The sequence below is a fragment of the Serinus canaria genome, chromosome 6, assembly GCF_022539315.1.
Source record: "Serinus canaria isolate serCan28SL12 chromosome 6, serCan2020, whole genome shotgun sequence".
NCBI lineage: Eukaryota > Metazoa > Chordata > Aves > Passeriformes > Fringillidae > Serinus > Serinus canaria.
This window is the reverse complement of record NC_066320.1, coordinates 17,352,906-17,370,612: the sequence shown is the minus strand read 5'-3', so window position 1 is coordinate 17,370,612 and position 17,707 is coordinate 17,352,906. Positions and strand designations below refer to the sequence as shown.

At 37.5% G+C, this 17,707-nt stretch overlaps 1 protein-coding gene across 2 annotated transcripts in view; it reads right to left on the bottom strand.

The window, feature by feature from the left end:
* The window catches only part of MAPK8 (mitogen-activated protein kinase 8), a 33,464-nt gene that overhangs the window by 7,097 nt on the left and 8,660 nt on the right, over positions 1 to 17,707 (bottom strand). For both annotated transcript variants that reach the window (XM_030241078.2, XM_030241080.2), the window contains exons 2-6: positions 12,070 to 12,236; positions 9,418 to 9,547; positions 8,098 to 8,156; positions 7,846 to 7,984; positions 3,528 to 3,693 (exon numbers count right to left, since the gene is read on the bottom strand). In XM_030241078.2, coding sequence (XP_030096938.1) covers positions 3,528 to 3,693; positions 7,846 to 7,984; positions 8,098 to 8,156; positions 9,418 to 9,547; positions 12,070 to 12,191 — 616 coding nt within the window. In that variant the 5' untranslated portion in view covers positions 12,192 to 12,236. The remainder of the gene's footprint in view (positions 1 to 3,527; positions 3,694 to 7,845; positions 7,985 to 8,097; positions 8,157 to 9,417; positions 9,548 to 12,069; positions 12,237 to 17,707) is intronic.

The following is a 17,707-nucleotide window of genomic DNA, read 5'->3' as shown; positions in this document are numbered from 1 at the left end:
TAAATAAAAAAGCAAACAGAATCAGTAAAAGATCATTTAGAATTTTAGAGGATCAGTTAATGACAATGTTAGTATGCTCCTAGATTTTCAGTTCAAATCATTTGTTTTAAAATATGTCTCCAGGTACACTGAAATTACAATTTATACAATAGAAAAACTTAAAAGCAATTTTTTAAAAATGAAATATGCATTTTCTACATTACCTTAAAATAAATCACTCAGAAGACATAAAGATGCACAAGTTTACTTTGTACAGGTAAGCCAATTTCTTTTGCAGTTACTTTCAGAAGTATTGTTAATTCCATATGCAAAAGTTTTCTTGAAGTCAGAACAATGAAATTTTATTATAAATACTTTTATGTCAAATATGACACTGGAATTTCAATTAAGCAGATAAGAGGGGGATTCAAGTGACAATAATCGTATAGTAAGAATTTCTGTCCTGAAGGAGCTCAACAATGTCATGCAAACAATATTGCTTCTTATTTTTCAATATTCCTTCTCCTTTATTTATTAAAGTTCCTCTAAAATAGCATCTAGATAATATGATAGATCATAGTTGTGCATATTAATAGGTCAAAATTAAGGGCCTTGCTCATTTAAAAAAATATTGCCAACACCTTAATTTAGGGCTCTTTTTCCTTTAAAAACTTTTTTCAAATACTTAAGTACATATTATTTGGATTAGAGACCCAAAGGAGCCAAGTTTTGCATTTGACTGTTTAAATAAAATACTGAATGTTGACTTTTTGATCTGCAAACAACCTGCTGCCATCACAACCCAAAATATACCTAAATCTCTTGTAATTAGCTGGTGTCCAACATGATAAAGTTACCATTCTTTCAGTATCCCTACAAAACCAAACTTCAGATGTTTTGACTTACTGCTTTCTATAATCAAACAAAAACCTATCTAATTACAGTTCTCTGACTTTTGTAGCAAGCTGAATCAATGCTACTGTGAATACTTTTACAGAAGACTAAAATCCCATTACAGATCTGAAAAATACTTTTAAAAAAATCGAGTGCTGTCATAAGGAGTCCATTTTATTCTTAAGCCTGTGAAGTGAACTTACTGATTTCTGTAACTCTAGGAGAAAAAATACCATGGGAAAATGAAGTTTAAACCAAATCTATCTAGCAGGAAATGAAAAAGTAGTTGTTTCATAGTGTTTAGGGCTTTCCTTGCTTTTCAGTGTTGCCTTCCTGATAATCATGGACATAACAGAGTATAAATCTATTAAGGAGCATGTGCACAAGCAGTTCTGGTATCCTTTAGTCGGTTTCTTAACGTGACACCCCCAAACATCTTGTGACATCCCAAACAAAGCCTGCTTAAAAGTTAATTCTTTGTGTTTCTTTGGGCTCTCTAGTTTTAAAATAACTGAAGATTTTGTATCTGTGTAGTATAGCACCAAAAAATGTAACCCTGCAGTTCATGATCTCAGTCATCAAAATATATATTGCAATCCTCCCACAAGTTCAGCAGGGCACAAACTGCAGGAAACTGCCAGACAACCCTGTAACCATTAGAAAACTGTCAATTTTCAATATTTAACTCCACACTAAGTAAGTTCACAGTTTAACTTTGGGTGTAATGGGCTATAGAAGGCATCAATACTAACAGGTGAGGCTCGTGGAGAGCCCATGGTTCTTACTGTAAGTGTATCCTTGATGCCCATCTCCCTGTCATGGCAGCTCCACAAACTCCTTGGCACAGAAGACTTAACAGCTCACATAAACTGCCTTTTAATGAGAACAGTACATATGGAAATGCAATTGTCTTTGGACTCACTCCATACATTTACGTTCTCCAGAAGTGCCACTCTCATTTCAGTGACCATGTATTTAGCTTTGGGAAGATGTGATAGATTTTCAAATGAAAGTAAATTATTATTTATGATGCACAACACAACTCATGCTTCCATAAGGAACAGGACTGTCGCAAGCTGGACAGGACACCCTAGAACACAGTCTAAGTCCAGTAGTGGAAAGAATGTTTCATGCTTTTGCAACCCAAAATTACTTTTTATTTAAGAGAAAATTTTAAACTGGGCAAGCTGAGTTAGAAAACTTCTGACTTTATCAATTCCTTCTGTAAGGCAGCTGCATGACTCACTACTACAGCTTTAGGTAGTTTTCTTTAATGTCCCTTAAATAGCCAATATAAAGTCTTGGGAGAAAAAAGGACAAAATTAAATTTGCCAATTTAGAAAACTTTAGGAATTAAATAACTTACTTGCTGTACTCAGCCTGTGACTCCTAAATTACAGGAAAAACAGTCGACCATGGAGGACATTTGAAGAAATGTAGGCTCTGTCATGCACACTAACAATCCAAACAAACATCTCAAGAGATCCACTCTCATTCCTCTGAGCTGGGTTCTTTCATTGCTAGTACCATTCACAGACAGCCTGAAGTCACTTGCTGCAATGGTATGCAGTTGTCAGGCAGGTTTGAAGACTGTGTTAGGAATACTGAAAAGCAGAGCAAGCCCCAGTTGTGTCAGGAGGTGAGGAACCACACCTCACACCTGCAGGAGACAGCTCAGGGCCTCCCTGGAGGCCTGGCCAGCAGAGTTTGAAACACACAGGGTGACCTGTGGGCACTGCCAGCTTGAGGGGATGACAATGAAAGCAGGGAACTGCCTGAGCACAGGGACAGCACAGCAGTGAAATGGCAGCAAGAATCAGGCTGCTCCAATGGAGTGTCAGGAATGTCACCACACCTGGTTCTCCTAATGGGTACCACAAACTGTTTCCTTGCAGGTGCAATGTATTTGATGATGTGTTTCCCTCAAAAGACAGATCTTTTTTATTTTCCTGTAGAAGATACTGAGAGGCAGACTGGTCACAGAGCAAGTATGGTCAGGAGGAAGTGTATGCCAAGTAAAATTCCCCTGGAATTTGTCATGGACCTCAAGAATATATGATGCATGTACTGCCGTTCTGACAGTATTCTCTGTAGGCTTGTCTCAAGTATATTATTGAGTTTTTCTTCAGCAACATTAAGAACTTAGTGCAAAAGGCTTAAAGGAGGCTGATTTTAACAGAAAGCAATGCTACAGTAGGTAATCTTGTTTGTTCCTCAGTAGACTTTATGCTCCCTGTCTCCTGAAAGGCCATACCCAATACAGTTATTTAGCATCAAATTTAGTACACATATCTACTGAAGAATTACAATTTCTTCTTCACCAGGAATTAAGTCAGATGAAGGTACATCAAAGTACATACCACATATTATGAAAATATACTTCTACTTTTTCCTGGATGTCATATAATTTACCAAGGAAGTTATTTAAATTTTTAAACAAACAAGGCCCTCGATTTCTTCTCCTATTAAATGCAAACATTTTCTAATGGGTTGAATTGAATAAACAAATTGGTGTATCCAGAATCTGCATTTTGGTCACAAGACTAATTTATAAAATTTCTACAGCTTGAAAAAAACATTAACATGTAAAATGTGGTGTGCCAAACAAAAAAAAAATAATAAAGCTATGCCAAAGAAAGACTATATTTGCTGACCGTTTTCTTTGTATCCCATCCCTAGGATGACCTCTGGTGCTCTGTAGTAACGAGTCACTACATAAGGCGTCATCATAAAACTAGTTCCTGCAGTTCTGGCCAGTCCAAAGTCAAGAATCTTCAAAGTGCAGTCTGACTTTACTACTATATTACTGGGCTTTAAATCCTTTAAAAAGAAACATCATATATGACTGCTAAGACAAGCACAAAGTAGCCTGTGGTTCACATTTTAAAAAGATAATATTGCTAACATTAAATCCCATGCACACAACTAGGTTATTGCTATAACTGCAGCTTTTTCCCCCTTGTATTAAGTGCATTCAGCAGATTACAGAATTAATTCCTTTATTGTGCTTGTAGATTTATATAGCAATTAAAGAAGGAAAATACAACCAGCATTACAAGATATGTTAGCAATGTCTGAAATAAATTGAGGTTAGTAAGAAGTGTTAGCTCTCAGGAAAGGCCTAGAAACTGCTCACTGGAACAATAATTATTACTACAATGCAGAACACAAGTAACATGACAATTACTTGATTCAATAATCATCTTGATACAAGAATTATTAGAATTATAATGAATGTAAAAGGTTCATTTGCTAGTTGATGTTACATTACCTCTTTTGAATCAATATATTTCTCTGAATAGAAATCTCCATGCCCACATGGTTTTAGATTCCAATTTATGACTTGGTTTTATATTAAGTTTGGCAACCAAACCCAAAAAGGCATCATTGAAAACTGCCAAAAATTAACACAATCCTTAAATTGGAGTGGAAAATGCTGACATGCTTCAGATCATTTTGGTTAGCAACACGGTAACTATTCTCTGCACTTGAACCCTATTGACAAGAGTGGCTTTGCAACATTTAGTTATACAAACACTGCACTGGCTTTCTCTGTCATCACCTCAGCAGGATCTTACACATACCTGAATGTCACAGAGTAAATATTATAAAGTAACTTCAGAATAACTGTGCAATCATAAAATCATTCACAGCACATGGGACAACACAGATAAGACTAAGGTACTTCCTGCCCACACTCTACTGAGATTATTGAGGGAAAAATCTGAGATGTGACTGAGAACTCCAGCACTTGAGCAGTAGCCCTAGCATTTGATAAGTAGCCCTGTCATTGTTTCTTAAAGACTTAAAGGTGGATTTCTGCCAGATTTATGTAGTTTTCATTTGCATTTGGATGACTTTCAGCAATCTCCTCATAATGCTAAGAAAACTGCATTAAAGATCGAAAGGAAACAACAAAAGAATTCCAGTACAGCAGAATTTTAATGACTAGCTATAAGTCTTGCATACATACATATTCCACACAAAGACTCTGCAGACAACTTCAGCTTAAAATATTCTCAAATATCACAAATTAATTTAAGTTCTATAAGGCCTTCTGGCCATTTAATATGCATTTTTCAGATTCTGCTATCGTCCTTTATATTATCAGCTTTATTTCTACACACTTATTATTTTCAGGATGTTCATTGCAGAATGCCAGGTGCATGCTCAGGGTATCAACTACACTCATCCTCCCCAAAGCTACAGGATTAGCACTCAAAATGTTAAGAGATCTTCTCTTTGCTTACCAAATGCTGTCCATTCTTATTTCTGAACACCATGTAGCTGTCATGAAGCCTAGGATCAAAATGATTAATTGACTTACACTACATTAAAATTCATGCAGAGATGCAAAACCTGCATCTCTTTTATATATATATATATCTTCTGTTAAATAAACAGAAACTAAAAAGCTCCTTTGGGAGTGATCAGATTAATTAGGATGGATAAATATAACCAGAACCTATAGCAGAAAATTTCTCACTGAACCTTGAAGATGTAAAATGTCAGTGCTAAAGAAACGGATTCTTGCATGGCCGTCTCCGCATTAGCCAAAGAAGGAGACAGGGACATCTCTGGAGGGTAATTCATGGCTTCTTGGGGGCTTTTCTCGTTCTAACAGAAGGTTTGTGAAGGGTTTCCATAATTAGGCCCCTTGTTAAGTACTCAAAATTGGGCAGAATTCAATGTTTCAGAGCCTCCATGCGAGACTAATGAGCCACTCTGTGTCCCTCAGAAAGTCAGTGAGGCACAACTCTGCAATGCTGATCATTCATCCTCAGACTATGAAATATAAATGAACGTGCACTTCTATACTGGCTGGAAATTGCTTCTCTGCAAAATGTTTGGAACACAGTAATGTTAATTGGACAACATCTGTTGAAGTCAGTGCAAAGTTATGGTCAAATCTTTACCCATTGATACAGCAACTGAGTTTGCCCCTACAACTTCAAGGCGAAGTTGAATGAAACTCTTTGTGTTTGATCTCTGTTCCATGTCTCTAGCTTGCTATCAAAAAAAACCACTTAATTCTATGGTACAAAGAGTTACCACTGCAGCCACATGGTCTGTGTGACACATGCCCCTTTGCAGGATATCTTCCTTATACTCCAAGGTTTTGTCCAGCTTCCTCCACAGAAAAACAAAACTTTGACACTTTGTATCTTGAAGCAAAGAGGCACAATGCACTTAGCAGGTAACGCTGTGTCTGAATATCCACAATCTTCTAACAAAGTCTAAGAAGAAGCTGTCAGCTGAAAATCTACCAGGAAGGCAAGCAAGTGAAATGTCCTTCAAAAGCATCTGCACATGTCCTTTAAAAGCACTCATGCATACATATGGTGCTATTTACAATTGTATTTAGTTTTCTTAGGATACTTTATCCCTGTATGATAGGAAGCATTTCAAAGACTTAACCCATATTTACAGAGGAAGGAATTCTGTCCTCAAAGCTGTCTTTACTCTTGCCCGACTACTTAAGTAGTTACTTCTTTTCTGTAAATGTAAAAATGTTTAAATTTATCCACAACTTCTACAGGATCAATGCCCACTTCAGAGGAGTACAAACCACCCTGAGGCAAGCACACTTTTAGAAGCCCCCTTAAGCTTGTGCTAAGATCCACAGAGAGGCATTCTTACTTTATGTACTCTAGCACATCCAGACAATACACTGTTTTCTGAAACTAAAAAAGACCTAGGAAAATAAACAGCATTAATCTTGCACAGGTAAATACTAAAGAGGAAATGTGAAACTGTATGCAAACCATTATTTCAGACCTACAGACACATGACACTGGAACACCAGGGGCTGCATATTTTCAGTCATAGGCAATATAGTACCACAACAGTAAGTGGAACAATCTAGTTTTGCTGAGCATTCCCATAATAGTGCAAAAGGCCCACGTGACCTATCTCAAACGCCCACAAGCAGACCAAGCAGCATCAGGTACAATGCCTGGTTGCAGACAATGCCTCTCCCTCCCTTGCCCATCTCTTCCCACACAGCAGTTCAGTGAAATTGCATGAGAAGGAAGGTTTCACCTTCATTCCTTGAGCTCCTCACTGGAATGAAGCAGCTGATGAGTACTAGAACTAGCTGAGCAAAAGGAAGCAGGATTTGCCCATTCAAGCTCTATTTTCCATTCAAATAATTGTCCCTGTTTCCCTGGGAAAAGATGGCACACTGAACAGAAGTGTCAGATTGCAGCTCCAGCTTGCAAACCATTCAACACCCCAGTCACAATGTGGTGGACCACTGACCTGGACAAGCATCCTAACACAGCAATTCCTATGGCAGTGCACAGAAGTTATAACCAGACAATCTCAAGCAATTTTTAATCTATATACCATTACATACAAGATGCTCACTTGAACAAGCAACATTAAATTCAAAATTTCTTGACTAAATTGCAACACACACGTGCCATTTAAAAAGCTGTAGTCAGTTTTGCCTGTTAACCATCTGAGTGAATGATTTGTGACACACAAGTGTTATCCAAGTTCCAATGACAAGTCTTTATCATCATCATCATCATCTTATCTGGACATTTCAGGTAGTTATTCATTACTCTGCTAGTAAAAGAGGAGAAATAAAATGGGCAGTTCTTTCCAAAGGTGGAATTTCAGGTTTGGTTACCAAAACAATAAAGGCAGAGATACTTCCAGATATCCTTTCCTGCCATGACTACTAAAGTAGATTATTATAGAGAATAAGAGGAGGTAATGCAACTCACTGCAAAACAATCTTCAGTTTGCTCTGTGCAGATGGTTACCAAATCATTTAAACATTTAAAAGGCTCATTCCAGAATTATCCTGGAAAAAAGTGTGATGATTTCCCTTCAGCTTTCTCCCCCTGCCTATGGGACAGGCTAGGAAACACCCTTCATGCTCCTATTTCTAACTTCTTTTATCTTTTAAATACTCAAGAAAAAAGCAGGTGCAATGCAAATTATACATTTTAGTTCACTTACCCTATGAATAATCCCAGCTGAATGAAGATGTTTGATACCACACAGCATTTGATAAAGAAGATAGGACATTCGTTCATGGTCCAGCTCCATCTGAATCACCTGGCAGAGATTTGCATCCATGAGCTCCATCACTATGTAGCTTACAAAGAAAAAAAAAAGAATAATCAGATAATACTGCCATTTTACTGTATTCTCTCTCTTAATCATCTTTTCATAAAATAAGTTCTCAGCTTTAGCTCAAATCTGACTTACACATCTTGAAATTCTTCCAGGGATTTTTGTGGTGTGAACACATTCAGTAGGCCGATTATCTGCAGGGAGCAGGAGAGGAAGGTAATTGTACCATAGTAATAAAAAAGTTGCAGAGTCAACATTTTAAAACTGGTAACTATTATTCTGATATGAACCTCCTGGTATACACTGAGGCTCAAGATGCTCAGTAGCTCAACCAGGCCTAACATGATGTAAACAGACCCAAATGCCTTTGAAAGGAGTATTTTCCTCCACAAATCACATAATCTAAAGACACTCTGTGTGTTAATAAGATGATATTCAAATCTTAAAACCTAAGTAGCTTAGTCACTCTTTCCCTTCATCCTACTTTCAGTTTGAAGACCTGGTAAGATTTTTTTTGTACATGAGGAATAATAAAATTAAAACAGATGAAGACTCCCTAAAAGATACCACTTTGCCACTGACAGAGGTGAAGAAACAACTTCATCCAAACAGAAGAACAGGTTCTTAGAGATGCTTTAGGACATTTTGCATTAGGAATGGATAGGATGTATAGAAAGAGGCCAAGGTACTACTCGTCAAGAATCAGGCAGACTTGCAATAGTTCGTCACCATGCAAATTATGCTATTAGGTGGAACATCCTTCAGTGAATCCACATATAAACCACCTGTTTACTACAAAACTTTCCCAAAAGTTTTTTTAAACTACAAAATTTTCCCAAAAAGCCAAAAGACCGAGTAAGTTTCCTATGACACTCTCCCTCCCTAGTAGCCAGGAGAAATTTTATCCTTCTGATGGGGAATTAAAAGAAAAGGTAAAGTAGACTGCACACATCTGACTCTGAAGGAAGAAAATGGCCAACACCAGCCTTCTTAAGTTCAACTCCAATAAATTTATCACCTATTTGCTTCCCATTCCTGTGATCTTGTCTACTGCACAGCTTCATAAATACTGGACTGCTACTGCTATCACAATAGAGGATTCTAAACTCATTCATGCACCAGGGGGAGAAAAAAAAAGGTATTACAGCCTATTACTTTTTTCCCCTATGTGTCTAGCAGCAGGATGCACTTACCAGCCATGGTACACTTACTTGACAGCTGCTCATAAATTTTAGCAATATAACACTGACTCCCTTGCTGAGTTTGAAAGGGGTATTTAGAGATTGGGCAGGTATTAAAACTAGTCAATAATAGCTCTTCTGCAAGACCTTTCTGTACTTATCATGGAGATACAGCTGCGCAATAGAAATCTCCTCTGAAGTCACTTTCCAGACTTTTTCAAAGGATAACCTTCCAGGTAATTCTTCAACATCTGAAGGAGAGCTCTGCACTCACATTTTTGTGATTAACGCACTTCATAAGAACAAGCTCTCTGTAGGCTCTTTTAGCGTGGGTTTGGTTCTGAAACGGTCGGCTTAACTTCTTGATCGCAACATTCCGCTCAAGGATGGCATCATAAGCTGCACTGTAATTAAAAATAACATTATTACATCTCTAGTGTCAAGGTCCTTTAAGCTGTGGCAGTAGCAAACGTTTTCAGCTAATTTGTATCATGTCTGCAGAAACCCCAAATCTTCAGTGTTATCCAGCTTTAGGAATGTGATATAGCAAAGTGCTCTTGTATGCTGTGAGATTCAAAATTTAAAAATATTTCCCAGCTTCAGAGCATTAACACATGACAATCTCTACAATATAATGCAGTACTTCTGCTTCCAAAGATACTGAGTTCTTGCCACTCACTGGCACTCAAGAACAGACCACCTACAAAAGATCCAAAACACTTCAAACATAAAAAGCACATCAATTTTACATAAAATCTTCACATTAAAAGGGAGAAGGCAGGAAAAGTAGGTTATAAAAAGGTCCCATGCTTTAAATTATGTAGTTGCTTAATATCCTGATGACAATGACAGCATCAAAGTCAAGATAAAAAAAATGCTAAGAAAGCTTTAACCTCTAGATGTCACTGGTTTTAACTTGGTGAAAAAAACCCCAACATTTTGTTTACAGACTAATGCCAACAGTGTCATACGATTCAGTGACACAGGCTGTTTAACTGATGAAGACTGCTATTGGAGACAACTCCCTTACATATCCCATTTCCAGGACAGGAAGGCATGGCTTGTTTTTCCTGTAAGAGCTAATATAACAGATGACTGCTGTGCAGACTCAGAAAATATTTATCAGTTACTAAAAAAAAATCTCAGCAAAGGAAATATTATTTTCTTGTCTCTTCTCAAGAACAGTACTCCAATCTAATGAAGAATATCTGCCAGTAAACAGTAGGATCTATTAAATCCAACTCACTACTTTAAGAAGTGGATTGTATGCATGTAGGCTTGAATGATTTGTAATTTATCATCAACAAAACCCCTAGACACTACTAAAGAAAAAGAATGGGAACAACATGTACTCGTAAGTTCCTTTGATGTATGTTTTCCACTATAACTGGAATTCCCCCACCTGCCCCAAAGATAAGGATTATTTTAGGACAGGTGGCCAACATGGGACTCCTTTCTAGTATCTAAACTTCTGCATTCCCTGTACATAACAGAAGCCTAGAGCCTATTTCAGTATCAGGCCATCTACTTAATATTCCTCCAAATCAAGTAGGATCAGTCACAACAACAACAAAAAAGAAACAAATACAAACCATCACCACAGACAACAAAAACTCTAATCCAAAGAACTGCACCTTAATGGAGACACATGAGCAAGATTTAACCACAGTCCTCATCAGGAAAAGCTGCAATTTAACTAAAAAGGCCTCAATTACACCACTAGCAGCAACTACAGAATGGCCCTAGAGTAACTACATGGTCAGTTTTGGGATCTCTGCTCTAAGAAGGATAATAAATTTGGAAAACAGGCAGTAGTTAACATATGACTGGCCATCAGAAGGACAGTAACAACAACTAAAGCTTTTATTGGCATTTCTATTGCAACTAAACAAACCAGTCAAGCAACTGTCTACATCCTCAGTCTGTTAACACACATGCAAACAAAATTCAGATCAGTTATTCTGTTGCTGCTAGTTAATAACAGTAATCTTAATGCCAGAAGTTACCATTTAGAAAACAACTCTTTATAGTGTTTTTTTCTTCAAATTTACATTTACACTTTTTACACTGTTTTATTAATCCTGTTAAAACATAAACATGAATTAAAAACCCACCTATATCACGTATTATCTTTACACTGATCAAGATCAAGGTAGTAAAGAGGTGACAGAACTGAGATTACATTCTCCCTTTTCTCTTCCTTGATGCTTTTGTATTTTTATGTACCTGGTGAACATCTTAAGAGTTACAATAAACTGAAAAATTGGCAAGGTCCTGTGATATTTAGATCCTTCTCAAACATTCAAAAAAGCTTCCAGGAAGGTTAAGCCAATGTTTCTCTTTGAGGCAATGCCACTGCACAAGAAACAGTGGCTACAAGCAGCTAGTTGTCAACAACTTAAATCAACTGGGCACTTTTCAGTCCACACAGCAGAGCTCTTCTTCAAAGAATGACACTGTCAGGTCATACTTTCCCAAACTGCATCAGGCACTTCCAGCATCCCAAATGCTCACTCATTGGTATCAAGGACTGCTCAGATTGTGAAACAGACTCCTAACAAGCCATTTCAAGTAGCGTGAATATTTACAAGCAGCAAATATTATACAGAGTATTTCTGCCTTTTGTTTCACTGCAAGCAGTGTGGTTTAGAATTAGGATTAGTTTCTTTATCCAGTTTCTTTTTCACCCATTAATTTACAGGACTCAGCACAACTGGCTGAATTTGCACAGAAGGGCATCAATTCTAAAGTGGAACAGGTCAAAAAAGCAACAGCAAGCCTTTGCTGAGGAAAAATGGTCACCAGTTACCATTGCTGTTTTGCCTGTAAAAGGTAATTCTCCACACTCCTGGCTCTGTAACATAAACACTCAAAAAACTATGTTAAGGAATCCTAAAGGTACATTTAAATTTTAAAGAAACCTTACCATACTATCCCTTGTGCTCCTGATCCTATTGGTTTCAAATTCTGATACCGTTTCAATACGGTGAAAGTTGAGTCTCCAATTTCAACGCTGTAAAAATTGTTGTCACGCTTGCTCCTGCTCATGACGGCAACTTGGTTAGTTCACTTCATCCAAATTTTACTTCTGGCCTATGAAGACAAAAAATTGGAAAAACTAAGATTTTATATGTAATCTGACATAAGGGAAAACTCCTTTTAAGACACTTCCCAAATAAATCCCAAGTGCACATATAAGTTATTTCTAATGACTGCAGGACTAAGATGGCAGGTCTTTGAAATGCAGTATTTTTAGGAGCGTTCCTAAGGTAAGGTTCTAGAAGGTCATGATCATGACTTCTAAAGCAATCCTCTCCTAAACAAGCAAGGATCAAGTGAGCTAAGTCTTGGAAGAAACTTTGGATGCTAAGCCAGCAAACAGTCTTTGGGGCACGACATGTCTGAGGTACAACACAAACACCAAAAAAATCAAGACCATGACAGTCAAAAAAAATACATATATTAACACATTAAATAGTAATACAATCAACATAACAACATAAGCTACCTATCAATGATGATTCAGTAACTCCATTTATAAGGTATCTAACACCATAAAAAGGAATGTTCTGTAGGAATCTGTGGTTGACCTAGAAAAATCCAACACTTCTTCAAGTACTTGCTAGTTTGCTACTGAATGCAAAACAAATGGACAGCGTATATAAAGCTCTTGCATTAATGACTCTTATTTAATTTCTTTGTGAAAATACAGTTCACACATAGCTGATTTGTATGCATCATGTGTTTTTGAATGCTTGTCTCGTTTTCAGCTGTCATGTTTAAAGGTATCTGGATAGCTGCTAAATGGATAGTTCAAACACAGCCTAGTTTTCACATATGCTTGCCACAAAGGCTCAAATTTAGAAAACAAAAGAATTGTTTCTAAAGGTAACTTCATAGCTCATTCAGTTAGTCTCAGAAGTAATTACAGTTTTAATGTTTTGTTTGTCCATGCTGCCCTCGAAACTGAAAGTATTTTGCAATACTTCCAGCTCTGTTAAATATTAATGCAGACAGAGCATTTGGATAAAGGAGTTAACATTAGCTGGGTGAAAACTGCAGCAAGATATTACTAAACCATTGCAAATGCCAAAGATGTCTAAAAACCCGAAGCTGATTCTAAAATGGAATATTCTCAGTAATGACTCTAGGATTTGCATGGCTTTCAAACTATGCCTTCACAGATCAGATGGTTTTAAGCTGAACAACCTCCAGCTGCCTGAACTACTCCTAATGCTGATATGTGTTTAAGGAGGTGTCCAGCTGCTGTGCCCTGGCAGTGCCTCTCCCCTCAGCTACTGCACACCTGCATTACACAAAACTCTTCCTGCTCACACCACTCACAGGACAAGAGGCATAGCACAAACTGAAAGTCTACAGCTCTGATCTCAGGAGCTATTTTCCACTTGCAACTATTAAACAAAACCACAAATATACTGGAGTGATTCTTGTATAGCTCAGGTCAGAAGGACAGTGAAGGTACATTTCTTAAAATAACTGCATTTTAATGTCTCTTTTGTCCACCAAGAAGTCAAACTTCACTTGTTACAGATTCAGTAAAGCAAAGGTGAACACTAGATCTCAGTGTTCACCAGGAAAATGAGTACTGAGGCTGGGGAATCCTGCATAAACATGACAAGGGCACATTTAGATTTTTATGTTATGACTTGCCTACTGCTTTCAAGTTCAAACAGAAAAGGGTAGTGTCACTCCAGTTTGCTCAAACACAAGAAATTTAAGGCACATTTAATTTTTTTTAAACATTAGGACAGTTACACTTTTTATAGCCATTTATATATGGAGAATTCAAAGCCAATTACATGATTTCCTAGAACTTACTGAGTTTTCAACAATTAACAGATGGCTTTCTCCACTAAAGATGATAATTTCAGAAAAGATGACAGGCTTGGTATAGACAAATAAATTTGGCTATAAAGCAAAATATTCCTGAGTGCACAACAGCAAATGCAACTTAACAAAATGTAATAGGGGCTGTTTAAATCAAGGAATTACTTCACTGGTTTGGCAAATATTGTTGCCAGATTGATAATTCTCTTGCAGAGATATAGAGCCCTCTCTTTTAATCTAACTCTGTCCTCAGTAAACTTTAACAGGGAACAACTATGGAGGGTCCTAAATTAATAAACAATGGACAAAATCCACTAATATGAATGCAACCTTGGCCATAATTTAATGTTGCACGTTCATACAGTGACTAATAACATACTCCAAGTGGATCACATAATGATTTTTTCCAGTAATCTAGGAAACTAGATATAGTTTACTTCATATGTATCTGCCATCTCACCTTATTAAGATAATTAGTGTAATTTAGGAGTTGACTAGAAGGGGAGAACATACAGGGAAATAAACCACCCCCTTCTCCACTCCAGCAGTCTTTTCTTGGCCAGTAGTCACCTTACTACAGTTTCCACAGAACAGATGATAATCTATTTGAAGATAATTGCAACAGAATGAACTTAATTATGCACACCAAAAGTCACCTGGAGGCCCTTTTATAACAAAGAGGTACCTACTGCTTAAACAGCACAGCTTCACAGTGTCAGATAATTTGATTTTAGTCTTCACAACTGATGTCTTTGCCCAGATTCCAGTTCTGTTTGGAACAGACAAGTAATCCTATTACCCTACATAGAGGGAGCTTTCTTGCAATGCTCAGCTCCAGCTACAAGTATATAAAAAGCATAAAGGGCCTCAAGAGCCACAAGGTCCTCAGAGTTTTCATCCTGATTAGTAGTGACTGGAGAGTTTTTCTAGATCCTGAATCAAAACAGAAATAAATATTGAAAATTTACCAAGGAGAACATTATGACAAAAATAACAACAAAGCAGAGCCTGAAACAGTGGAGGACCTTGGGCAGTTTTTAACCCCATCTGTAAAACATGCAATGAGGATGATGCAGGAGATTGGAATCCAAGTGCCTTGAAGATGTTCTAGGAAAACACTAGAGGTACTGATAAATGTTACTCAATTTATCAAAAATTCTTCAACAGACTCCATGCTCAGCCCTCTATTTTTTCCTCTTACAAAAATAGGTGAACTTTTACCTTTTATACTGCTGTAGTAGAATTTGAGGGGCAGGAAAAGAGAAAACTTCTTCAGGAAAAGAAAACCCAGCAACTTTTTCTTTTTAATCTAAATTATACTTAGCGAGCTTCCTGCAATTTAAATCTTCCCCACCCTAATATTTATGTACTTCATAAACTACAATAGAAGGGGGCAAAATGAGTCAATAAAATTTCATATCTACTGAAAGCCAGCTTCCAGCTCAGAGACAGACTAGAAGTCATCAAAAGATAATATGCATGCAAAAAAAGGATTATCCTTTTTCATCCATGCAAAAAATGCATGTTCTGTTTTTCATCTTAATTCAACAGACCTGCTGGTTTTTTCAGTCACTTCAGCCAGCCCATGAAGGGGCTGTGCCAGCAGCTACATCACCTGGGTAGAGCACAGGTAAACAGCCTGATACCCAACCACCACTAACACTGGGAGCTTCCTTGTTTGCTTTGAAGGGAGGGACAGGACAGGGGAATTATTACTGACAGCCAGGCAAGAGGAACATACTTATTTCCCAAGCAGAGCTTCCAGCAGCAGCTGCTGGCAAATGCAGCCCCTTGAGTTTTCCCTTTTCAGGCTGTTACTTGCCCTCTGGTGAAAAAGCCAATTTCACTGACACTGAGGACAGACATGTTCTGTGGTGTCACTGAAGCAGGGATGCCCCAGGGATTATATTTGCAGAGTCAGTCATACAGATAGGAACTTGAAGCTGGCATGTTCTCCAGTGCTCCCCTTGTCAGACTTCTCTGATCAATACTGTAGCACCTAATCAAAAGTAAATGTTTCCACTAAAGATTGTGCTATTTTGGGAACCTCACCCCAAATGGTTTCAAAACTCACAATAAAAGGTTAATAATAAAATGAGGAATGAGCTCAAACAGCTAATTTTCAAGATAATGTTTTTTGCAGCAGTGCTGGAACTCCCTGCATCAAATTACTTTCAAATACTATTCAGCCTGAAATAGCAGTCACTCACAGGTGCAGCCACCAGTGCCAAAATATTAACAGCTGTACCTGAAATTAGGGAAACCTGAAGTTGGAGACAGGGATTTTTGTATAAGGCAACTAGAACTTGAGCTTTTCTACTTCCATGTCTCAAGTACCTTGGAACAGTCTGATACACTGTCAGAAGTAACTAATGACTGTTTAGCTGTAAGGAAAGACCTCTAACTGGCAGCAATAAAATTAAGACTGTAACTAGCAAAATACTGATACTGTCTATAAACAGGTAGTGTAAGATCACACGCAAACATGCAGAAAGCCACAAGAAACAACTCCTGTTGTTAAACACTGCTCCAGGTGAGCCATTTCCTGGCATTGCTGGCACAGCTGGAAGGGACAGAACCACTGAAGGTCCACCAGTGATTTCACACACTGCCAGTGCACAGGCAGAGTCAGCACCTCCACATCACATTTCCCTCAGAAGCTCAAAGCAAGCATTTATGCAAACCAAGTAGAACATACCAGTGTTTTCTCATCCTGCCTGCTGAACAAGGGTCAGCTGAACTGCTGAACTTGCATTCACAGCTTCTGAGTACCCTCTATATAAAAATCAATATTACTGCACATTTCTAAAGCAAATTCTCATACTGCAAAACACATCTTGCAAAACATCAAAAATAAGACAATAATTTCTATTTCAATAATTTCTAGCTCCACTAAAACATTACCTTTGTTTAATATCAAATTCAATTAATCTGAGAACTGAATTCTTTATACTCGGATAAAACACATCACACACCTTGCACAAGAAGGATAACGAAGAACCAAGCAACAAATGCACCACAGTAAATTACTTACAAGCAACACAAGTTTTGCAGTGATTCTCTTTTCAAAACAGACATTTTTTGGTTTTTATCAGTAAATTTCCTATTGAGAAGATTAATCCACCTTCTTCCTTTTGCATCTACATTTCTTTACACTCTAAGACGTTGTCCCATAATGCCATTAGTCTATAAATTACAGCCCTTTTACTACAAAAAAAAAAAAAAAAAAACTAAACTAAAAATGCATATAAATAGTTGTTCATGAAGAGTTAAGGCATTATTTGTTAATGGCATAGGAGAATTAAAGAGACTGCCGTAAAGCACAGGAAAAAAGCCACATGGGCTGTATGTTTATCTTACACACACATTACCTAAACCAGTCAGGTAACTGATTCACTTCTGGCACTTTGAGCTAGTACGTTTTCTTTTTTAAAACAGTGACTAAAGCAGCTGGGCAGAGAAGAAATCATCCACACTTTTGGTTTAGGGCCTGCTGGCCAATTAGGTAAAACACATGTTACAGCCACCAGCAGCCCTAACTTCATCACATGGGAAGATAAAGTTAAGATTCAGAAAATAGAAAAATGAGAAGTCAAATTACAGAGACCTAAAATAGCCTAAGGGCAAGGAAAGAAAGATGCACAAGTGAACACATGCTATCAGCTCCATGAAAAGGTGAAAATTTGTGCTTGCTTATCCACCATTCCTTCAGACAT